The following is a 22,911-nucleotide window of genomic DNA, read 5'->3' as shown; positions in this document are numbered from 1 at the left end:
CTGGTTTAGGTTGGTGGTTGAATTTATTCTAAGTATTTATGAACGAATTTTTATGTGTTTAACTTGAAGGTGATGGCTGGAAGGTATAATTTAAGAAGTGCTGAGTCTAATGGCACAAGGGAAGAAACAACTGCTAACGCGGCGGCAGCAGCAACGGCGGTGACTGTTGCTACTAAGGCAACGGCGGCTGCTTCCGGGGCAACCAATACGGTGCAAGTTAATGTGGTGGAGATGATTACTTCAAGTTATTCAGAACAATAATCAAGGCCAGCAGGGAGATCCCTTTACGAAGAGAAACAAAGACTTTGGTTCCTTGGGAGGTCAAAAATTCTCTAGAGATGGAGGACCCATTGCAGCTGACGCTTGGGTTCAGAAATGTGAGATGGTGTTTGGTCGTATGCTGCTCACCGAGGTTCAAAAACAGGAGTTGGCTACACATCAGCTTGAAGGAGCAACCCTATTTTGGTGGAACTCATGGAATGAGGGTCTAGATTTGACGACTTTGACTTGGGCAAATTTCAAGACTCGTTTTGACCTGAAGTTTGTTCCTGCTGCTATTCGGTCTCAACTGAGTGATGAATTTTTTAAGTTGACTCAAGAGAGTAGAACAGTGATTGAGTATGTCACTAAGTTTAATGAGTTGTCTCGTTATGCCCCTTACTTGGTCGACACGCAGGAGAAGAAGAATGAGAAGTTTATTAAGGGATTGAATCATTACCTATCTAAGTCCCTTATTCCCTTTGATACTGAATCATTTGACAGAGTTCTTAACTTGGCACTGAAGTATGAGGAAAATGAGAAACAGTTTAAAGAAGGGAAGGCCAAGGTCGGAGAGACTTCTAGAGGGAGTCACTTCCAACAGCGGGATGGGAACAGATACCGACCCTATGATCAAAGGCATAGGGGTCAGTAGTTTCAGAGGTCACAGCAAGAGGGTAGTCAGGGAAATTTCAGACCTCAGGGTAATTTCCGGCCTCAGGGCAATTTCCAACCCTAGGGGCACTATTTTCAGAGACAGGGTCATCCGAGCCCATAAGGTTATCAAGGACAACGGCAGCAAGTGCCACAGTTGGGTTATCGTCCTCCCGTACCTCGGTTAGAGGGTCCCCCACCTATCAGACCAGTAGCACCTCAACTGATCAATAGGAAGTGTTTTGGGTGTCAGCAGTTGGGGCATGGAATCAAGGATTGCCCTCAGAGATAGCAGGCGCAACAGGGTCAGGCAGCTCCAGCCAGGGCATTTGCAGTGATGCTAGGAATTGACAAAGTACAAGGTACTTTTAATCTCTTTCAAGAACCCATTAGAGTACTTTTTAATACTGGTGCCTCTCATTCTTTTATATCTAGACAGTTTGTAGAAAGAGAACGTATTGTAACTACTTTCTTGTCTAAACCTATTCGTGTTGAGACCCCTTTAGAAGGGGCAGTTACTCTTTATGAGATGTGTAAAGATTTTGAGATTGATTTTGCGGGTAGAGTCCGGTATGCAGACGTAATTGTTGTAGGGTTTGAGGGGTGTACAATTATTTTGGGTATGGATTGGCTGCGAAAACACTTTGTGACTCTAGATTGTGCTGGAAGGACTGTAAATATAGATATTCCCGGCATGCCACGACTTACCCACACTTCTAGCGATGGAGAAGAGTCGGTGATGATGAGTTTGTTGTGCTCGGTAGAAATCCCTAAACAGGATATTAGTGAGGTAGATGTGGTACGTGAGTTTGAGGATGTATTTCAAGCGATACCTGGAGCTCCACCCCAACGGGTAGTAGAATTTCGCATTGACCTAGTGCCGGGAACTGCACCGATTTCTAAGGCGGCATACAGAACGGCGCCTAAGGAGCTTGTGGAGATGAAAAAGCAGCTGGAAGAGATGCTTCAGAAAGGGTTCATTTGTTCAAGTAACTCCCCGTGAGGAGCACCTGCGATCTTTCTCTCCAAGAAAGATGGCACTCTCCATATGTGCATAGATTACAGAGAGCTAAACAAGGTGACTATCAAGAACAACTATCCCTTACCTAGAATTGATGACTTGTTTGATCAGTTGAAGGGGGCTGCCATGTTCTCTTAGTTTGATCTCAGAACGGGTTACCATCAAATGGGTGTGTCCGAGGAAAGTATGCCGCTTACTGCTTTTTGGACCCAATATGGGTTGTACGAATTTCCTGTAATGCCTTTTGGTTTGACCAATGCTCTTGCCTATTTCATGGACTTGATGAACAGAATTTTTCAACCGTATCTAGATAAGTTTGTGAATAAAGAAGAACACAGAGAACACTTGGAAGTTATATTGCAGATTTTGAGGGAGCAACAGTTATACGCTAAGTTCAATAAGTGTCACTTTTGGAATAAAGAAGTTCGATTTTTGGGTCATGTTGTATCCAATCAAGAGATAACAATAGATCCTGAGAAAGTTGTTACGGTCAAAGAATGGAAGCAGCCCACGAACCCTACAGAGGTGAGAAGTTTTTTAGGACTAGCTGGTTATTATAGAAGATTTATAGAGAAGTTTTCCACTATTGCAGTACCCGTGACCAAGTTGACCCGTAAGAATGTGAAGTTTGTATGGACAGATGATTGTGAGAAAGCTTTCCAGGAGTTAAAGCAGCGGTTAACTACAGCTCTGGTGTTAACTATATCGGTACAAGGGGAAAAGTTAGTAGTGTTTACTGATGCGAGTGGAACTGGGTTGGGATGTGTGTTGATACAGCATCAGAAGGTTGTATCTTATGCTTCTCGACAATTAAAACCTCATGAGAGACGATACCCTACTCATGACTTAGAGTTGGCAGCAGTTGTTTTTGCGTTGAAAGTGTGGCGACACTACTTGTTTGGGGAGCACTTTAAGTTGTACACAGATCACAAGAGCCTCAAATATCTCTTTTCTCAAAAAGAGTTGAACATAAGACAACAGAGGTGGGTTGAATTCGTCAGTAGTTATGATTTTGAGATCCTTTATCACCCGGGGAAAGGAAATGTGGTCGCTAATGCACTTAGTCAACAACATGGGATTATAGCTTCTTTGATGATTCAAGAATGGAAGTCCTTGGAGTTAATTTCGATGCATGGCATTCAACCAATAGAGAGTGCTGAAAGGGCATATATTGGTAGTGTAGACACCCCATTTTTGACCGTCCTCAAGACTTGGACGTCACCGTTGGAACACTCGGTGATCATCCATGTTTGTGTTCGTTTGAAGTCCCCGGAGGCCTCGGCTCGCGTGCCTTGCCTCAGGATCTCCGAACTTGACTGTTTAGTGTCTGGTTTCACACCAAACACTTGTGTTTTGCCTTTGAGAGGCAGGGTAGGGCTTATAGACCATCCCCACCCACCACCGGCAGTGGCTAGAGGCCACCGGCTGGTTTTTGCTGCCACCGGCAATGTATATTACCGGCCGGCACTATTTGTTGCCGGTCAGCACTTTTTAGTACCGGCCGGCACTCCTTTTGGCCAAGATGGAATTTTTGGCCGGCCGATTACGGTGCATCTGCTTTAGCAGATATTTTAAGACAGCTGTCTTGCTTTTGCTCCCCTCCATACACGTGTATGGAGGGATCTCCCTCTTAAGAGGCTTGTCTTGTAAGCTTTACAAGACAAGAAGTGCCATATAGAGAGAGAGAGAGCTCTTGGCTGAGAGGTTAGACATTTTGAGATATTTTGAGAGCTTACACAGCCATTGTTAGGGTTTGAGATCTAGGGTTAGGGTTTGTTACACCTTATCTCTCTCTTTTTCCCTCTTGTGTGTGTTTTAGTGTGTTTGTGTCTTACTATTGCACACAAACACATAGTGTTTCACCTTCCTTTAGCTACTGAGGTTCTAAAGGGTTGTTCTTGGTGTTCTTGAGTGGTTTTGAGCTTGAAGAACCAGCCGGTCCACCATTTGTGAAGAAGGTCTTCAAGGGTAACAATTTTGACTTTATATTCCCCATTTTTGCATTGATTTTCTACCTATCTTAGAGCTGTTTTTGTGCTTATTGTATAACATAAAAAAGTTCTGTTTTTAGACCCTCTTTATTGTTTATTAAGAGTGTTTTATTGTTTGAGGGTGGTTGACCCCCCTTAGGCCTTGAAAGGCCTCATTTTGTGCCCTTTTGTGCTAGCTCCGGGATTTTGGTGTTGGGGTCTCTTCACCACTGAAATCTTGAGGGATTTCATTGGTGAAGATGATGCCTTGAAGTCTCAAGAAGGAGAGGGCCACCCCCTCTCCTTGTTGTCCTTGAAAAGGGCATATTTTGGTCTCTAAAGAGAGCCTATGCTTGAGTGTGTGTTGAGCATGTTTAGGCTGTTTTTCATGCTTATATATCCATAATATAACATGATTTTAAGTTGGTTTTGGTACTCCATGCATGCTTAGCATAGTTGCCTTGTAATGCCTTGTTATGCCTTAACATGTCTTAGGTTGTTAGCCTTTGTTGGAGCATGTTTTAGGCTTAGTCTTGTGAAGATTTTGTGCATGTTTTGCCATGTTCTAGGTATGTCCTAGGTTGTTTGGGTCAAATTTGGCATGCATCATATAGCTCCTTTGTATTTAGGCTCGTTGGCCTTGAGTATATGAATGTATAGCATGGCATCTTTGCATTGTTTTGGTGATTTGGGGCCACCCTATAAGCTATTTCAGTCCCATTTTCATGCTTGCTTGATTGCCTTGCATGCCCCTTTGATGCTTTGGAAGCATGTGTTGCATGCTCCTTGGTTTGGCACTTGTGCATGCCTTTGTTTTTGAGCCATTTAGATGCCATCTAAGTGGTCTTTTGGGCCTTATGTTATGTGCTAAAAACCTGTTTTTAGTTGGTTAATGCATGCCATGTTTGTTGTGATAAACATGCTTCAAAGCTTCATGACTTGCCTCAAGTATTTGGACCATGCTTGCATGCATTTGCTTGTCTTGTTTAAACATGATTTGGCATCATTTTATGACATGTTTTCAATGCTTATGTTGCATGCTAATTAGTCCATGATTCCCCCTTTCAAATGTGTTTGAGGGTTGTGCAATTTGTGCTTAAGTGTTGGCCTTCAATTAGGTGCATGTGTGCATGTATTTGGTCCTTCATTATAGCATTTTGGCTACTGTTTTAGGCCTATTTAGAGCTGCCTAATTCATGTTTAAGTCCATCTTTTCATCTATTTGCATTACCATAGGTATGCCTATATGCTTGCATAAGCTTACGCCCATGCCATGTTGCATCCTTAGCTTGTATGCTTAGGTTGCATTGCATCTTGTATGCATGCCTTGTTCCTTGACTTGATGATAGGAATTGGGCCTTGTTTGGTTTGATTGGTTTGCATTGCATTTGAAATCAAAGTTGCATACTTGCTTCTTTGGGCCATCATGCATGGAAATGCGTGATTGGTGGTCCGAGAATCGAGGCACATGCCCCTTTGAGTCATTACCATGATAAGGGACATGGTTGGTGCATATATGCCTTGAATTGTGCTGCCATGCTTTGCCTTGCCCTCTGTTGCTGTCATTTGCAGATTCTGCAGGAACACTCTGCCGACCGGCAGTGTAAGATGCCGACCGGCAACAATTCCTCTGCCGACAGCTTCATTTTGTGCCGATGGCCACACACCACTGCCGGTGGTAATTCCACTCAGCCGGTGACACTCCCCAGTGTCCAGAGATGCAGCCCTGAGGTTTTGACAGCCTCCAGAGGAGTGAAAGAAGGAAAACAGAGGCAGCCTATGCATGGCGGCGCGTTTCCCGAGGCGATTTATCTGTTTTCTTAGTTTAATTTAATTTGTTAATTAAATTAATTAATTTGTAATTATTAATTAGCTTGCGTAGTTAATTGATTTGTAATATTTATTTGGTCCCTCCGAGCGAGGGCAAATCTGTAATAAGTGTGTGTGAGTGTGGGTATGTCTTCCAATCCCCATTTCTTTCTTCCCTTTTATTTACCTGCTTACGGTGGTAGATTAGGGCACGTTTAAATTAGCATACCTTATGCTATGCATGTGTGCATCCATGCATTTGTATTGCATGCATTAGGCTCGGTACATCACGCTAACTGCATTTGTACTTCAATTCAAAAATTGAATATGTGATAGTTGATCACATTTCACATGCCATGTTTAGGGTTAGCCGAGCCTGCCTAGATTGCATTTTTGCATGTGATGCATTAGCCATTTTTAACATAAACCAGGACACGCATGTTTGCTAACTAGTTTATTGTTTTGGCACGGAGTACGATGTAAGTATTTATGCTTTAGCATCTCGCATGTGTGTGAATGTTAGCATGACAGTATGCTTGCCATGCGGCTAAATGCTTATGTGTTAAACTGTTTGAATGCCTATGGGTGAAGGTTGGATTGTTTGAGTTGGAAAAACTCATTGAAATCCGTGTTTTAGCCTACTTGCGAGTAGCAAAATCCAAAGTATTTCCAAAGCAAACGGATATGCAATGTTTATTCCCAAATTAGGCAATCTAGTCTATACTTGTTTGCTGCGCGCATAACATAGTAATTCTAGGCTAACAATTGGTTTAAGAACACATAAAGTTTTCAAAAACGGATATCACGGTTAGTAGAGGCCGGTCTTCGGACCGGGCGAAAGGGGGTGCTCATAGCTGACCTTCCCCGATCGTACCCAAGCTCCCGAGCCGAGACAACTCCGGTGATGACGGACATGTGGCCTTCGGCACCGAGTCAGGGTTTCCTAAATTCTCCCACAAAAAATATTTAGGTGGCGACTCTGTATCTGGCAAAGCAGTCCATGTTTGGCACTACTTTTTCAAAAATTTGTTTCTCAAAACGATTTGCCAGATTTGGACTCTTTAGTTCAGATTAAGAATCGGGACACAAATCGAGAGTCCGAACTGTAGCATGAGGCCCACGGGCGCGTCTACAGTTTCTGGCGACTCTGCTGGGGAGTTTAGAGAGCTTGACTCGAACTCATGATATCCTGTTTTGATTTCACTTATGTGTTTCTTTGCATTGCATGTGCATTGGTGCGCCTAGGAACAGAGTGTTTGCCGTCTGCCATTCCTGAACAGTTTGCCGGAGGCTTGTCTTGTCAAGGCATGTCCATAAGGCTGACCGGCTATGGGCTCTGACAGCATGGGAACACAAACCCCGGTTTTTACCGAGGCACCCTTTTCAACCATTCGACCTAGTGCATATTCGGATCTATAGTGACCATTCCAAGTCAGGACAGGTTGCTTACCCGATGTTAGGTTGTTTGAAACCGCTGCGTACATAGTGAAACCCTAGCTCCTGACAAAATAGGACAGGGAAACCCTACCCCAATATAGGGGTGTTTTGGCTCTCTTTACTTGCTATGTGCTTTCAGAGTGTGGCTCTACAGGAACGTGCATGTCAGTTTGCAGGACTGAGTAGTAGGCCTGAGGGCATCAGTATCAGTTTATGAATCAGTTATCTGCGGGTATCGGGTTCAGTTTTGGGGGACAGTGATTTCTGGGAACAGTGATCAGCAGTAGGGTACAGTTGTTTGGCTACACCCGTGTTTGATCAGTTTGGGCTGAAATGCTGTCTGTTTTTCCTTTCAAGGTTCAGAGAGTTGCAGAGTTTATACAGAATAGCCAGTGTCTCCCCTTGCTGAGGCAGGATTTATGACGGCACAAAATTCAGAAGAAATTGTGGTTATGACGGCTGCATTGGAGCAGGGAACCGCTCCGCAGAGTGAGGCCAGCATCAATATGTCACATCCACCCAGGTCGCCCGTTGTGCACCCGGTTTGGGCTCCCTAGTTATATCAGGCTCGTGAGCCCACCACCTTTGAATTGGTGGGAATGATAGGTGACCTCCAGAGGTCCGTGGCCGATCTGGCCTATGGAATGTCGGCTTCACCACCAGCAGCACCGTATGCCGGGAATTTCGTACCGTAGGAGCCCCCGCTACTGGGGCGGATTGTGATAGAGCTCAGCCAGCCAGAGGTGGCTTCCAGCTATAGCCGCGACATGCCAGCACCGACCCAGACCCTTGATCAGGCTGAGGCCAGAGGAAAAGACAAGGCAAAGGTAGACGCCGATCCTATTGAACAACTGATGTGGGCAGTCGAGGCTCTGAAAGCCAGAGGGATGAACAAGCAACAAACATCTGCGATCGTGATCAAAGCTGTGGATGATGCTTTCCCCGCTCCGATCAAAGGCAGTTCAAGCCAGGTAGAAAATCGGGATGGGCCCCGTCATGCCCAGACAATTCCTGTCGTTCCCAACCCTGCACCGGGAAAGGGTCAAAAAGCCAAGGCAGCGCCAGCCGACCCTTTCGCTAGCGCATCTGGCAAGAATCCTCAAACTTCAAAGTACCTGCCCCGAGGGCGTAGGGTCTTTCACGACCTCCACATGCCTTTGTCTAGGGCATTACTAATATTGGCGAAGAATGGGCATCTTAAGCCTTTGGAGCCTCGGCCACTCCCGAAGAATCTCCCTCCCACGCATGATGCTACCTTGTACTGCGCGTACCACCAACAGTCTGGTCACAGTACCGATGGATGTTCCCGCCTTCGTCATGAAGTGCAGGATTTGATCGATAACAAAGTTATCCTTCCACCCACCTCAGCCAAGTCAATTACCACCCAGTTGTTGGATTTCGAGGGCTCAGATACTGCGAGTATGTGAAGTGAACCGCCTGCGGGCGACATTTGGTATATTTTGGATGTAGCGTCTGGCACTCATTTTTTAGCATCGGTGAAACCGAGTTTTGTAAATCCTGGCTTGGATATCGAGTCAGTCTTTTGTTTTGAGTCTGTCTCTTTGTCTTGAGTCAGTCTTTTGCTTAAGGGTCTGTCTTGTTGTATCGAGTCAGTCCCCTTTGTATATAATACTAGGTGATTCTGGGGTTGTTGTCCCGAACGCCATTTTGTTATTATTTGTTTTTGTTTTGAGTCTGTTTCCGCCGAGGGGCCAGTTGCACCAACAAATCCGAGTGAAACAGCTGTTGCTATCTCAACTTCATGCTTGCTTTCAGGATAAGGGCCAGAGAATTTGATTGGGCTGACAGTACATCTCGCCTGCTCCCCTGCGTGCCAAACTCATTGCATTAACCTAAGTTTTCCAAAAAACAAACCTTTTGAACACTACGGTGATAAAAACGAAGAGGAAGGAATTCCTCGGGTTTTGCAAAATTTTGATCATCTTGAGAGAAAGAGAGGCGTGCTAAGCCTTCTTATGAATGAAATCATGCTTGTCGGCGTGAGTACTGAGAAGGATCCTGGCCTGATCCAGATTGGTTCCACACTATCTTCGGCGCGAGCAATTTGTCGCTTTCTTAAAAACTTTCAAAAGCAAATGTTTTGCGCGGCCCTGTGAAGACTTGTGTGGAATCCCTCTTGAGGTCGCGCAGCCTAGGATCGCTCTCAGCCTCAAGATTCAACCCATTTGTTTTCCAACTTTGAACCCGTTCAGAACGTTCAAAAAGTTCAACGGACAAACGCCATGAAAGGTCTGTATGGCCAGTTTTGAAGCAGCCCTCGAGCAAGAGGCACCAAAGCCGAATCAGAAGGAGTAGATCTCGCCGGAAGAAGCTCGTGGAGTAACCGGGATGGATTCTCCTATAAATCATTGCAACAGCCGTTCTCTTAGATACAGAGGGGCTTCAATTCAAAAAACCATTTGGCATGGACTTGCTACACTTTTATCCTTTAAGAGGCTCGCTAGGCCGAAAACCCGGAAGAGCGACCCAGGCAAAAGTTAGAGCAAGAGAAAAAGACAAAAAAGACAAAAAAGAAGAAAAGAAAAGAAATGAAAAGAAAAAAAGAAGAGAGAAAAAAGGAAGAGCAAAAAAGAAAGGAAAAAAATAGAAAATGAAAATAAGCTCGCAAGGTCGAAAACCCGCATTGGGCGCCTTGGCAAAAGTGAGAGCCTAAAAAAAAGTGAAGGTTAAAATACCCGAGTGTACCTTAACCGGAACTACGTAAGGCTTGATTCCCATGTTTGGGATACGTAGGCAACTTCATCATGAAGTCCAGCCCCCAACGCTTTCATAGCGTCTCAGTCCATGCAATGGTTTCGATTTCATCCCAAAGTCCAGTGGCCAACACCCTTCAAGGTGATTGTGTCCATATATGTGTTGTGACCGTCTTCGTCATCTCTGTGTCTGAGAGTTCGACCATCGCCAATGAAGACTGTTTACAGATTGCTGCGGCACCATCCCAAACAAGGGGCAACTTTCCGTTGCCACGAGCCGTCGTGAGACGCCATTCAAACCAGGGGCAACTTTCCGTTGCCTCCCACTCCCTTCAAACCAGGGGCAATTTTCCATTGCCTCCGATCCGAGGTTGCGCATCTCAAAGAGTAAGTTCCATGCTTGTCGAGCATCAGCTGTTTGAAAAATAGTTTTTGAAAATTTTTTACTGAGGTTGACTATTTTCTCGAAAACTATTCCATTTTCCAAAACTGGACCATTGTCTTGGACCCAAAAAGGAAAATTTTCAGTGCTTACAGCCTGACTCGCATGCTTTTCAAATCAACAATCGAACAAGTACGTTAATCCGACTCTCATTTTGATCAAAATTGTTTTAGTAGAAAGCAAAAACAAAGAATGGTTAAAACGATGAACTAGGGGCACAGTTGAGCTAGGCGTTCTGTCTTTCCCCCATCATCGACGTATTTGCCAGAAGAGCGCTCTACCCGTCAGAAGAAATAGCCGTGAGCTAACGGCATTGGGCATGAACCCGCAACTTCCTATTCATTCATTAAACACCTCGGGGAGGGATGAAAAATGAGAAAATGAAGAATAGAGAGGTGTAAGTTGAGAGAAAAGTGAAGAAAAGGGTTTTGAAAAAAAAATCCGAGCTCGAGAGTCGAGTGATGTGAGAATCACAAATCAGAAAGGGTGGGAAACAATGCCTAGAGAAACTGGCTCCTCGTGGTCCGAGGTCCCCCATCTTCGCTAACGCGTCTGTATGTCGTGTCTTTGGTTTTGTTTACCTCAACCTTTGTTTTAGGTCTTTTCCGAGCGTGTCTCGTTGTGTTAGGTCGTGTACCTTTATATTTGAGTCCTCCCTGCTGTGTTCAGTTGTAGGCTCGATATCCCGGTTTGAAAAACCCTCATTCGATTTCAAAAATCATTTACGCTCAGAATACTGTGCCATTCTCTACATTTGAACGTGTTTCGACTCCAACCGGTTCCATCTTTGAGGTCCGTCCTGTTAGATTGGGCCGTTTGTTCAGAATTTTCCGTGTGCAGAATGAAACGAATGCTGTGTTATGGGCTGTATGCAGATTAATCCCCAACAGAACAAGGGCCGTGTATCAAGAATCAAGCAGTGGGTTGCTTGGGTTATTTTTCTGTTGGCTGTTTAATTATCTGATTATTACAAGTGCAAGTGTTCAATTTTCAGATAACCAATCAATTTCATTTACATTGAGGTGTAACATGATGAGATGCGATGCAATGCATGAAATGTGTAAATGTAAACACTTTTTCAGATAAAAAGTCCGTTTCATTTCATAATCTTTTCAAATGTACAAGTTTTGGAAACAAAAATCTGCCTGCGGCAGTACAAGGTAATCTAACTACCAAAGAAAAGAGGAAAAGTACAAAAAGAAGAAGATAGCAAAAATCTGCATCCATGTCAAGCAACTCCAAGGGCCGTCAGTCCGTCCTAGTCCTCTTCCTGGACGAAGGTCCAGGAGCATCATCAGCATCGTCGTCAGAGCCCGAGTAGAACCGCCTCTGGTCTCCTCCTCTGATGACTCTGACTCCGCCTCTGCCTCCGCCTCTTACTCCTCGTCATCATCGTCGTCTGGGACTGGAGCTCGCGAGCTACTCCCGACATGGGTACGCCCTCCCCTGGTACGGGGAAATATCCAGCCCTCCTCATCTCTCCCCCGGGCAGGGACAGAAGGCCCAGCTGGAGCACCTCTGCCATGGGAATCTGGAAAGGAGGCTGAAAAAGTACACAAAAGGGAAATGCATCAGTATACTGTAGACAGTCTATCAGTGCAGAATGCAGTGTATGAGTACAGTGTGAGAATGCCGTGAGCAGTCTATCAGTGCAGAATGCAGTGTGTGAGTACAGTGTATGAATGCCGTGGGCAGTTTAACGGTGCAGAATGCAGTGTATGCAGTGTTCAGATACTGTGAGATCAGTGTATCAGGTGTTGTGCCGTGCATCAGATTATGTGAATCAGTGTATGAATGGTTTGAGGCCAGTGTTAGAAGGACATACCGGTATGCTGTAGAGGGCTAGGAGATCAAATGTCTGCTGGAGCATCCCCATCATCAAGGCATTCATCGCCAACGACTAATGGGTGTACCCAGAAGAAGCCTGCAAAAGTATCAGATGCATCAATATTCTGTGGAATATCAAGTAAACTGAAATGAATAACTGTACAAAAATGCAGTAATATATACCGGAGGTAAGTCGGGGACATCGATGAACTCGTGACCAGCCGGTGGAGGGGCGAAGGGGATCTGGTAGGTCGACCCACCCTGCCCCTGGAAAGTCAGTACAGCGGGAAGGGCAGGCCAGCCAGCTCCCCGTCCTCCCTGCGCTCCGCCCCTACCACGGACTCGGGCCCTCCTCGCAGCCCCTACTCCAACTCCCGCTCCGGCCCCAGCCGCCGATGCCACAGGCTTGGCCCCCTCTGCTCGACGGCCACCACTCAGAGGTCGCATCAGGTACGTCTGCACGTACTCCCGATAGTCTCTGGTGCCTCTGAAGCCGGCCTCCTCCCAGCCGATGGTGTAGTCGTCCATCTGCTTAGTCGTGAGCCCCTCGGTCTCCCTCATCTCTGCAGGGGGGTGAACCGGGACTATCTGCTCAGGTAACCCCAGGGTCTGGCGTAGGAAACGCTCCCCCAGGTACCAAGCCCGACAGACCGGGCCCTCAAGCATGATCCGGAAACGTGAGGTCTCCTCCGCACCAGTGAACCGATCCTGCATCACCGCCGGAAAGGGAGCCCACGGCCGCCATGTGATCTGAAAGTGACAGACAGTTTGTTATCTACTGTTTTGAAAATATACAGTGAAAAAAAGCGAAGCTTAAATGAACTGTAAGTAAAACATACCTCGGCAGGGGTAATGGTGTCGAAGTATCGGCGGAAGAAGCCGAATGTCTCCCGTGGTCGCCGGGTGCATCTCCCGTCGAAGCGACTCGAGAAGGGGACGGCCAGAGGAGTCTCTGCAACTGGCACAGGGGCGAGCCTAGGGAAGTAGGCGTAAACCCACAACTGCGAGATAAATACCAGTGCATTTATCAGTTGAGGCAGAATGCAGAATAAAGCAGAAATGGCAGAGCCGTGTGTTGTGCAGTGTATTGTGTGCAGTGTACAGTGTGAGCAGTGTACAGTCAGTGTAAAGCAGAATGTATGTGTGTGCCGGGTGTACAGTATACAGCAAGTGTAAAGCAGACTACAGTGTGTGCAGTGTACAGAATACAGAAAGTATAGGGTAGAAATGAAAAGCGGAGAAGAAGTGTACCTCCCAAGCCCGCTAGTAGCCTCCGAGTAGCTGGCCGCTGCTGCGAGACGCCGAGCTCATGTACCCGTAGAGGGTGGACAGAGCGGCGCCGCCCCAATCATAGTGCAGAATGTCCCGGACGTCCACCAGTGCGCTGAGAAGACAAAGAGGCACAGTGTTTGCCCGATCGGCGAAGATGGTAGTCCCGAACAGGAACATGAGGAAGCCGCGAGCATACCTCTCCACGTCCTCCGGGGTCATCTCCGCCTCCTCCTCCAACACGGGCTGGACTCGAAACTGGACCTCAAACCAAGAGTATCGAACGAAACCTGGGCGAGCTAGGGGTGGCGCCTCCCCCAGAAGATGGACCTGAGCGGCGGTCCACTCATCCATGTCGATGTCAAATGGGATAGGATCCCCCCCTACCCCGATGCCAGTGAGCATCGAGAAATCGTAAGGGGTCATCGTCATGTCCCCTATAGTGGAAAAATAAAAAGAATCGGTGGTGTCCCACCACCTCTCCGCCAGAGCGGCAAGGAGAGGCCCACAAGTGGAGAGCCTAGAGAGTCCTCGGCAGAAGGCGCCGAAACCCGCTCGATCCACGATGCGCCGGACTGCATCAGGGAGCTCACCGTACCACTCCCGAGCACCAGTATTCCCATACCCACGGATGGTATGGGAACCCTCCTGTAAACAGAAAGTAACAATTGCAAGACAACATTCAAAATGCAGTTTTGAAAAAGTAGATAAAGCATGTGTGCAAGTTTGACAGATTCAGGCAAATACCGGGTGTCGGTGTGCTTGCAGTGAAATACGTGCGATGTGTCAGCGTGTTTGGGTGTTTCAGAACAGATATAGCATGTGTGCAAATCTAACAGATTCAAACGAATACTGGGTGCCAGTGTGTATGCAGTGAACTACAGCAAGTGTAGTGTGTTTGAGTAATTCAGAGCTAGTGCAGTGTGTGTGCATGTGTCAGTCTCAAGCAGATATCAGTTGTATGTATGTTTACAGTCAACTACAGTCTACAGCATATCAGTTTTCAGCAGTTAAAGAATACAACTAGCTATGACAGTTTTTGTATCCTACATTGCGAAAAGTAAAGCAGAAGTCAAAGAATTACCTCAGAAGTGCCGAATGAAAGGTGGGAGGTAGGCTCACGCAGTAGTAGCTCAGGCGCCACGTGCCTCTCGAAGCTCCGGAACTGACGCAGGCCGTCGGGGGGCAGAACATGGATCGCCCGTCGGTAGGTCGCCGGGTCGAACGGGCGCTCGCTCAATGGTAGGAGCTCGACCCCGGGATCCATCTCGTGGTCCGGGGGAGTCCCGCCACGTGGAATATCGTTCTCCATATCAGAAATGATGAGAAAATGGCCGGAGGAAGGAAAACCGGGCCAGAATACGAAGAGTCAACCGAAAAGTCGACTCCCGAGAGGGTCGGGAATGGCCGGAAAGGCCGGAATGTGAAAAGGCACAAAAATGAAGAGGAAAACAAGGGGAACAAACCCCGAAAAGGTGGGAACGCCAAACGAGGCACCGAAACAAAAATGTGATCGGTTGAAAATGTCCGAAACGCGAAGGAAATCGCGAATCCGACGACGAAATGGGCGTAGAACGCGAAGAAACGGACGGAAAATGAAAGCAAAACACTCTAGAGAGAGAGGGCAAGAGTTTTCGGCGGTGGAGAAGTGAGGAATAGGGTTTTGAAACCCTATTTTAAAACACCCGAAGTGAAAAGTCGAAACTGCCCCGATTCAGCAACTGTTTGCCGGTCGGCAATGTTTTGTGCCGGCCGGCACTTTTTTGTGCCGATGGAATTATTTTTCAGCCGGTGGACAGCCGGTGGCCTCCCCTCCCGGCCGGTGGTGTTCCCACAGCCTTGTTTAGGCCATATGAGGAGTTTTTGGTCTTCATAGCTCAAGAAAGTGCAAGAAAGAGCATCTTCGTTGCTCAACCGGCCTCCGTTCTGACTTCGGACTGCATCTGCCGTGCGTAGCACTCCAACCCATACAAGGTGTATCCTTTTCGTATCCTTTTGACTTTTATAAGGTCCAAAAGTTGCCCCATGTATATCGCATATTTGTCGCACTGTTTTGTGCAATTCGAATTGTTGCACTGTTTTGTGCATTGTATTTCCATCGCGTTGTTTTGCGCATCGCACTGTTTTGTGCATTGTATTTCAATCGCGCTGTTTTGCGCATCGCACTGTTTTGTGCATTGTATTTCAATCGCGCTGTTTTGCGCATCGCACTGTTTTGTGCATTGTATTTCAATCGCGTTGTTTTGCGCATCGCACTGTTTTGTGCACCTCACTTGCATCTTACATGCATCCTATCGCGCTATCTTGCGCACCTCACTTGTACTTGTTAGTGCATTGCATTGTTTTGAACACAAACCGGCTTCGCGTAGCATATAAGTCCAATTGTCAAAATCTTTTTCGCATCTTATGAGGCATACGTGTCTCATTTGTATCATCTTACATTCCGTACGGCACGCGTGCCGCACTTGCATCATGTACATCTCAAAAAACACACAAAACAAAAAAAAACAATCATAGTGCATTGTCATGCATTTGCATTGTAGCTTGCATGCATCCATTGCATTTTTCCCAGTAGTCGCATCGTACTGTATTGTCATGCATATTTGTAAATATCCGTTCCATTGCATATTTGTAGATATTGCATTGTAGATTGCATGCATTCACTGCATCGCTTTCCGCCTATGGCTTGCGCCTTTCCAGGTTGAGCTTGGTTCGGTATGTGCCCTTACTTTTCATGTTAAAACACAGTTCCGCATGTGTATCGCGCCGATTCCACGCTGATATGTTGGTTGAGGGTTGTGGCACCTTTTCTGTGTTACACATGGCTCGTATGTGTACATGCCTTTCCTAGGCAAGATTTGGTTTGGCTTGCGTGCCATATCCATTGTATCCATATCCACTCCATTGCATATTTGTAGATATTGCATTGTAGATTGCATGCATTCATTGCATCGCCTACCGCCTATGGCTTGCGCCTTTCCAGGTTGAGCTTGGTCCGGTATGTGCCCTTACTTTTCATGTTAAAACACAGTTCTGCATGTGTATCGCGCCGATTCCACGCTGATATGTTGGTTGAGGGTTGCGGCACCTTTTCTGTGTTACACATGGCCTGTATGCGTACATACCTTTCCTAGGCAAGATTTGGTTTGGCTTGCGTGCCATATCCATTGCCATCTTCCTAGCATATCCACATATATTACATTGTAGTGTAATTTTTGCATCCGGCATTAGGATCGTAGTCCTTTCTCCAGCGGGTCGTTTCCTCACTTATGTCAATTCCACCCAATACTTGTTCTTGCGCCTGTCTACAATGCTCACAGTTCAGTTGACCGTTCTGTGGTAGACAGACTTGTTATCTCCATCAATCTATTTGACATAGGTGTGGTTTCGAACCGCTCATGATTGGATCATGATTCAAATGCTTTGCATGTAGTTTGTATTATTTCAATTACATTGCATCTTCATTTGCATTGTTTATACATTGCTTTGTATATATTGCATTTCGTTTTGCATCCACATTCGCATTGTTATGCATGTTGCTAACGATATTGTACCTGTTAAGTTTGTTTTCTTTTCAGGCACGATATTGTATGTACGGTTCATTTGAGGCTGGTGCAACCAGACGAGCCGCACAGGAATTGTATCTCCCGAGTGAGACGTATTGAGAATTGCATAATTCTCTTACATCATTTCTGCATTGTAGTGTAGTTCGGTGTATGCTAGCTTAGAACTGTCGCATGTATGCTTCGTTACAGCTTTCTTTGCATGATCATAAGTTATGTCCGGCTCTCTGCATTGTCTTGCATTTTGCCCCTGCCTTCGGGTGCATATCTTGTTTGTCTTGCATGTTTGTCTAAGTCTTCGGCCTCGTCAAAAATGGGTCGTCTCTGGGCTTTGACATTCACTCCCGTCATTGTTATGACTTTCGAGTTCTGTCAAAGAGGGGCAACTGTAGGCACCCCATTTTTTACCGTCCTCAAGACTTGGACGTCACCGTTGGAACACTCGGTGATCATCCATGTTTGTGTTCGTTTGAAGTCCCCGGAGGCCTCGGCTCGCGTGCCTTGCCTCAGGATCTCCGAACTTGACTGTTTAGTGTCTGGTTTCACACCAAACACTTGTGTTTTGCCTTTGAGAGGCAGGGTAGGGCTCGTAGACCATCCCCACCCACCACCGGCAGTGGCTAGAGGCCACCGGCTGGTTTTTGCTGCCACCGGCAATGTATATTGCCGGCCGGCACTATTTGTTGCCGGTCAGCACTTTTTAGTGCCGGCCGGCACTCCTTTTGTCCAAGATGGAATTTTTGGCCGGCCGATTACTGTGCATCTGCTTTAGCAGATATTTTAAGACAACTGTCTTGCTTTTGCTCCCCTCCATATGTATGGAGGGATCTCCCTCTTAAGAGGCTTGTCTTGTAAGCTTTACAAGACAAGAAGTGCCATATAGAGAGAGAGAGCTCTTGGCTGAGAGGTTAGACATTTTGAGATATTTTGAGAGCTTACACAGCCATTGTTAGGGTTTGAGATCTAGGGTTAGGGTTTGTTACACCTTATCTCTCTCTTTTTCCCTCTTGTGTGTGTTTTAGTGTGTTTGTGTCTTACTATTGCACACAAACACATAGTGTTTCACCTTCCTTTAGCTACTGAGGTTCTAAAGGGTTGTTCTTGGTGTTCTTGAGTGGTTTTGAGCTTGAAGAACCAGCTGGTCCACCATTTGTGAAGAAGGTCTTCAAGGGTAACAATTTTGACTTTATATTCCCCATTTTTGCATTGATTTTCTACCTATCTTAGAGCTGTTTTTGTGCTTATTGTATAACATAAAAAAGTTCTGTTTTTAGACCCTCTTTATTGTTTATTAAGAGTGTTTTATTGTTTGAGGGTGGTTGACCCCCCTTAGGCCTTGAAAGGCCTCATTTTGTGCCCTTTTGTGCTAGCTCCGGGAGTTTGGTGTTGGGGTCTCTTCACCACTGAAATCTTGAGGGATTTCATTGGTGAAGATGATGCCTTGAAGTCTCAAGAAGGAGAGGGCCACCCCCTCTCCTTGTTGTCCTTGAAAAGGGCATATTTTGGTCTCTAAAGAGAGCCTATGCTTGAGTGTGTGTTGAGCATGTTTAGGCTGTTTTTCATGCTTATATATCCATAATATAACATGATTTTAAGTTGGTTTTGGTACTCCATGCATGCTTAGCATAGTTGCCTTGTAATGCCTTGTTATGCCTTAACATGTCTTAGGTTGTTAGCCTTTGTTGGAGCATGTTTTAGGCTTAGTCTTGTGAAGATTTTGTGCATGTTTTGCCATGTTCTAGGTATGTCCTAGGTTGTTTGGGTCAAATTTGGCATGCATCATATAGCTCCTTTGTATTTAGGCTCGTTGGCCTTGAGTATATGAATGTATAGCATGGCATCTTTGCATTGTTTTGGTGATTTGGGGCCACCCTATAAGCTATTTCAGTCCCATTTTCATGCTTGCTTGATTGCCTTGCATGCCCCTTTGATGCTTTGGAAGCATGTGTTGCATGCTCCTTGGTTTAGCACTTGTGCATGCCTTTGTTTTTGAGCCATTTAGATGCCATCTAAGTGGTCTTTTGGGCCTTATGTTATGTGCTAAAAACCTGTTTTTAGTTGGTTAATGCATGCCATGTTTGTTGTGATAAACATGCTTCAAAGCTTCATGACTTGCCTCAAGTATTTGGACCATGCTTGCATGCATTTGCTTGTCTTGTTTAAACATGATTTGGCATCATTTTATGACATGTTTTCAATGCTTATGTTGCATGCTAATTAGTCCATGATTCCCCTTTTCAAATGTGTTTGAGGGTTGTGCAATTTGTGCTTAAGTGTTGGCCTTCAATTAGGTGCATGTGTGCATATATTTGGTCCTTCATTATAGCATTTTGGCTACTGTTTTAGGCCTATTTAGAGCTGCCTAATTCATGTTTAAGTCCATCTTTTCATCTATTTGCATTACCATAGGTATGCCTGTATGCTTGCATAAGCTTACGCCCATGCCATGTTGCATCCTTAGCTTGTATGCTTAGGTTGCATTGCATCTTGTATGCATGCCTTGTTCCTTGACTTGATGATAGGAATTGGGCCTTGTTTGGTTTGATTGGTTTGCATTGCATTTGAAATCAAAGTTGCATACTTGCTTCTTTGGGCCATCATGCATGGAAATGCGTGATTGGTGGTCCGAGAATCGAGGCACATGCCCCTTTGAGTTATTACCATGATAAGGGACATGGTTGGTGCATATATGCCTTGAATTGTGCTGCCATGCTTTGCCTTGCCCTCTGTTGCTGTCATTTGCAGATTCTGCAGGAACACTCTGCCGACCGGCAGTGTAAGATGCCGACCGGCAACAATTCCTCTGCCGACAGCTTCATTTTGTGCCGATGGCCACACACCACTGCCGGTGGTAATTCCACTCAGCCGGTGACACTCCCCAGTGTCCAGAGATGCAGCCCTGAGGTTTTGACAGCCTCCAGAGGAGTGAAAGAAGGAAAACAGAGGCAGCCTATGCATGGCGGCGCGTTTCCCGAGGCGATTTATCTGTTTTCTTAGTTTAATTTAATTTTTTAATTAAATTAATTAATTTGTAATTATTAATTAGCTTGCGTAGTTAATTGATTTGTAATATTTATTTGGTCCCTCCGAGCGAGGGCAAATCTGTAATAAGTGTGTGTGAGTGTGGGTATGTCTTCCAATCCCTATTTCTTTCTTCCCTTTTATTTACCTGCTTACGGTGGTAGATTAGGGCACGTTTAAATTAGCATACCTTATGCTATGCATGTGTGCATCCATGCATTTGTATTGCATGCATTAGGCTCGGTACATCACGCTAACTGCATTTGTACTTCAATTCAAAAATTGAATATGTGATAGTTGATCACATTTCATATGCCATGTTTAGGGTTAGCCGAGCCTGCCTAGATTGCATTTTTGCATGTGATGCATTAGCCATTTTTAACATAAACCAGGACACGCATGTTTGCTAACTAGTTTATTGTTTTGGCACGGAGTACGATGTAAGTATTTATGCTTTAGCATCTCGCATGTGTGTGAATGTTAACATGACAGTATACTTGCCATGCGGCTAAATGCTTATGTGTTAAACTGTTTGAATGCCTGTGGGTGAAGGTTGGATTGTTTGAGTTGGAAAAACTCATTGAAATCCGTGTTTTAGCCTACTTGCGAGTAGCAAAATCCAAAGTATTTCCAAAGCAAACGGATATGCAATGTTTATTCCCAAATTAGGCAATCTAGTCTATACTTGTTTGCTACGCGCATAACATAGTAATTCTAGGCTAACAATTGGTTTAAGAACACATAAAGTTTTCAAAAACGGATATCACGGTTAGTAGAGGCCGGTCTTCGGACCGGGCGAAAGGGGGTGCTCATAGCTGACCTTCCCCGATCGTACCCAAGCTCCCGAGCCGAGACAACTTCGGTGATGACGGACATGTGGCCTTCGGCACCGAGTCAGGGTTTCCTAAATTCTCCCATAAAAAATATTTAGGTGGCGACTCTGTATCTGGCAAAGCAGTCCATATTTGGCACTACTTTTTCAAAAATCTGTTTCTCAAAACGATTTGCCAGATTTGGACTCTTTGGTTCAGATTAAGAATCGGGACACAAATCGAGAGTCCGAACTGTAGCATGAGGCCCACTGGCGCGTCTACAGGTAGTTTGACCCTGCAGCCGACATTACTGGGTAAAGTTCGTCAGATGCAAAATTTAGATGGGTTTCTCGTCAACAAGCTCGATGATCTTATAGTGGATTTGATCGATGATTGTCCTACTGATTGGTCTATGGACTCAGATGGGGGATTGCGATTCAAAGGCATGTTGTGTGTCCCTAACATTGTTGAATTGAGGAAAGAGATTATGGATGATGCCCATAGGTCCCGATATACCATTCACCCTGGTGGGACTAAGATGTATCATGACCTAAAGAGGACGTTTTGATGGGAAGGTATGAAGAAAGACGTAGGAGAGTATGTTTCTCGATGTTATGTGTGCCAACAGGTTAAGGCAGAACACCAACGACCGTTTGGACTTTTGCAGCCTCTTGAGATTCCTACTTGGAAATGGGAGTACATCTCGATGGACTTCGTGGATGGATTGCCGCGGTCTAAGCGAGGCAATGAATCTATTTGGGTCATAGTGGATCGACTCACCAAGTCTGCTCATTTTATTCCTATCAATGTTCATCGAACTGCAATAAACTGGCTAGGTTGTATATTCGAGAGGTGGTGCGACTTCATGGCGCACCAGTTTCTATAGTTTCGGATCGTGATCCGTTGTTTGTGGCAAAGTTTTGGGAGAGTTTTCAGCATGCTTTGGGTGCTAGGTTAGACTTGAGCACGACTTACCATCCTCAGATAGATAGGCAAACTGAGCGGGTAAATCAAATCTTGGAAGATATGTTGAGAGCTTGTGTCCTTGATCTTGGTGGTAGTTGGGAAGAACACTTGCCATTGGTGGAGTTTGCTTATAATAATAGCCATCACTCCAGTATCGGGATGGCCCCTTTTGAGGCTTTGTATGGGAGGCCATGTCAATCACCTGCTTGTTGGATGGAGGTAGGTGATGCGCCGTTGTTGGGGCCAGAGTTGATGAGAGAGACCATGGAGAAGATAAACATTATTCGGGGAACGTATTAAGACTGCACAAAGCCGTCAGAAGAGTTACGCTGATAGAAAACGAAAGGGGATTGAGTTGAATGTTAGAGATTTCGTGTTTTTGAAGGTCTCGCCGATGAAGGGTATCATGTGGTTCAGAAAGAGGGGAAAGTTGGCACCTAGATTTGTGGGACCATATGAGATCACTGAGAGGATTGGTAATATGACTTACAAATTAGCTCTACCACCTGCCTCAGCTATGATTCACAATGTGTTCCATGTATCTTTATTGCGGAAGTGTGAACATGACCCTTCCCAAGTAGTATCACCAGAGGTGTTGGAGATTAGTGATGATCTAATGTATGTGGTGCGACCAGTTACTATTCTAGATCGAGATGTAAAGCAGTTGCGGCACAAGAAAGTGAACTTGGTGAAAGTGCAGTGGAGCGAGGATGAGAACGATATCACCTGGGAATTAGAAGAGAAAGTTCGGCGTATGCACCCGAAATTTTTTGTTTAATACTCCGTTCTATCGAATCTCGAGACGAGATTCTTTTGAGGTGTGTATATTGTAGCGACCCTAATTTTCATGAATTATAATTTTTTATTATTATGGTTATTATTATCTTATTTTATTTTGTTCTTTATTAATTGTGTAGTCACATGAAAATTTAATGTGATATTTAATAAATTTAATGTGGTGATTAATTAATTTAATGTGTTATTTAATTATATATAATTAATCTAAATATATATATATATATATTTATATTTGTTATAAAAAAAGGTGTTATATATATATATATATTTAATCTTATATTTATATTTATATATAATATAATATATTATAATAGTTTATTAAATTAGAATAGGATTAGGTTTTAATATAA

At 45.0% G+C, this 22,911-nt stretch overlaps 1 protein-coding gene across 1 annotated transcript; it reads left to right on the top strand.

The window, feature by feature from the left end:
- Positions 1-382: 382 nt before the first annotated feature.
- LOC145796351 (uncharacterized) lies at positions 383-22,541 on the top strand. The gene is made up of 5 exons (XM_082881436.1): positions 383-897; positions 1,348-1,482; positions 1,582-1,901; positions 2,244-2,641; positions 22,149-22,541. Exons 1-5 carry the CDS (start codon positions 383-385, stop codon positions 22,539-22,541), a joined length of 1,761 nt encoding a protein of 586 aa, XP_082737562.1.
- The last annotated feature ends 370 nt before the right edge of the window (positions 22,542-22,911 follow it).

Source organism: Camellia sinensis, chromosome 7 (assembly GCF_055761805.1).
Source record: "Camellia sinensis isolate YWXY chromosome 7, ASM5576180v1, whole genome shotgun sequence".
Classification (NCBI taxonomy): Eukaryota; Viridiplantae; Streptophyta; class Magnoliopsida; order Ericales; family Theaceae; genus Camellia; species Camellia sinensis.
This window is presented reverse-complemented; position numbering and strand designations above follow the sequence as displayed.

Excerpts from the sequence above, each read along its gene's own strand:
- LOC145796351 (XM_082881436.1), top strand. The coding sequence starts at position 383 with ATGGTGTTTGGTCGTATGCTGCTCACCGAGGTTCAAAAACAGGAGTTG. Across the intron at positions 1,483-1,581 it reads GATTTTGCGGGTAGAGTCCG|GACTGTAAATATAGATATTC; the intron begins GTATGCAGACGT and ends TTGTGCTGGAAG. Across the intron at positions 1,902-2,243 it reads GAAAGGGTTCATTTGTTCAA|ATAAGTTTGTGAATAAAGAA; the intron begins GTAACTCCCCGT and ends AACCGTATCTAG.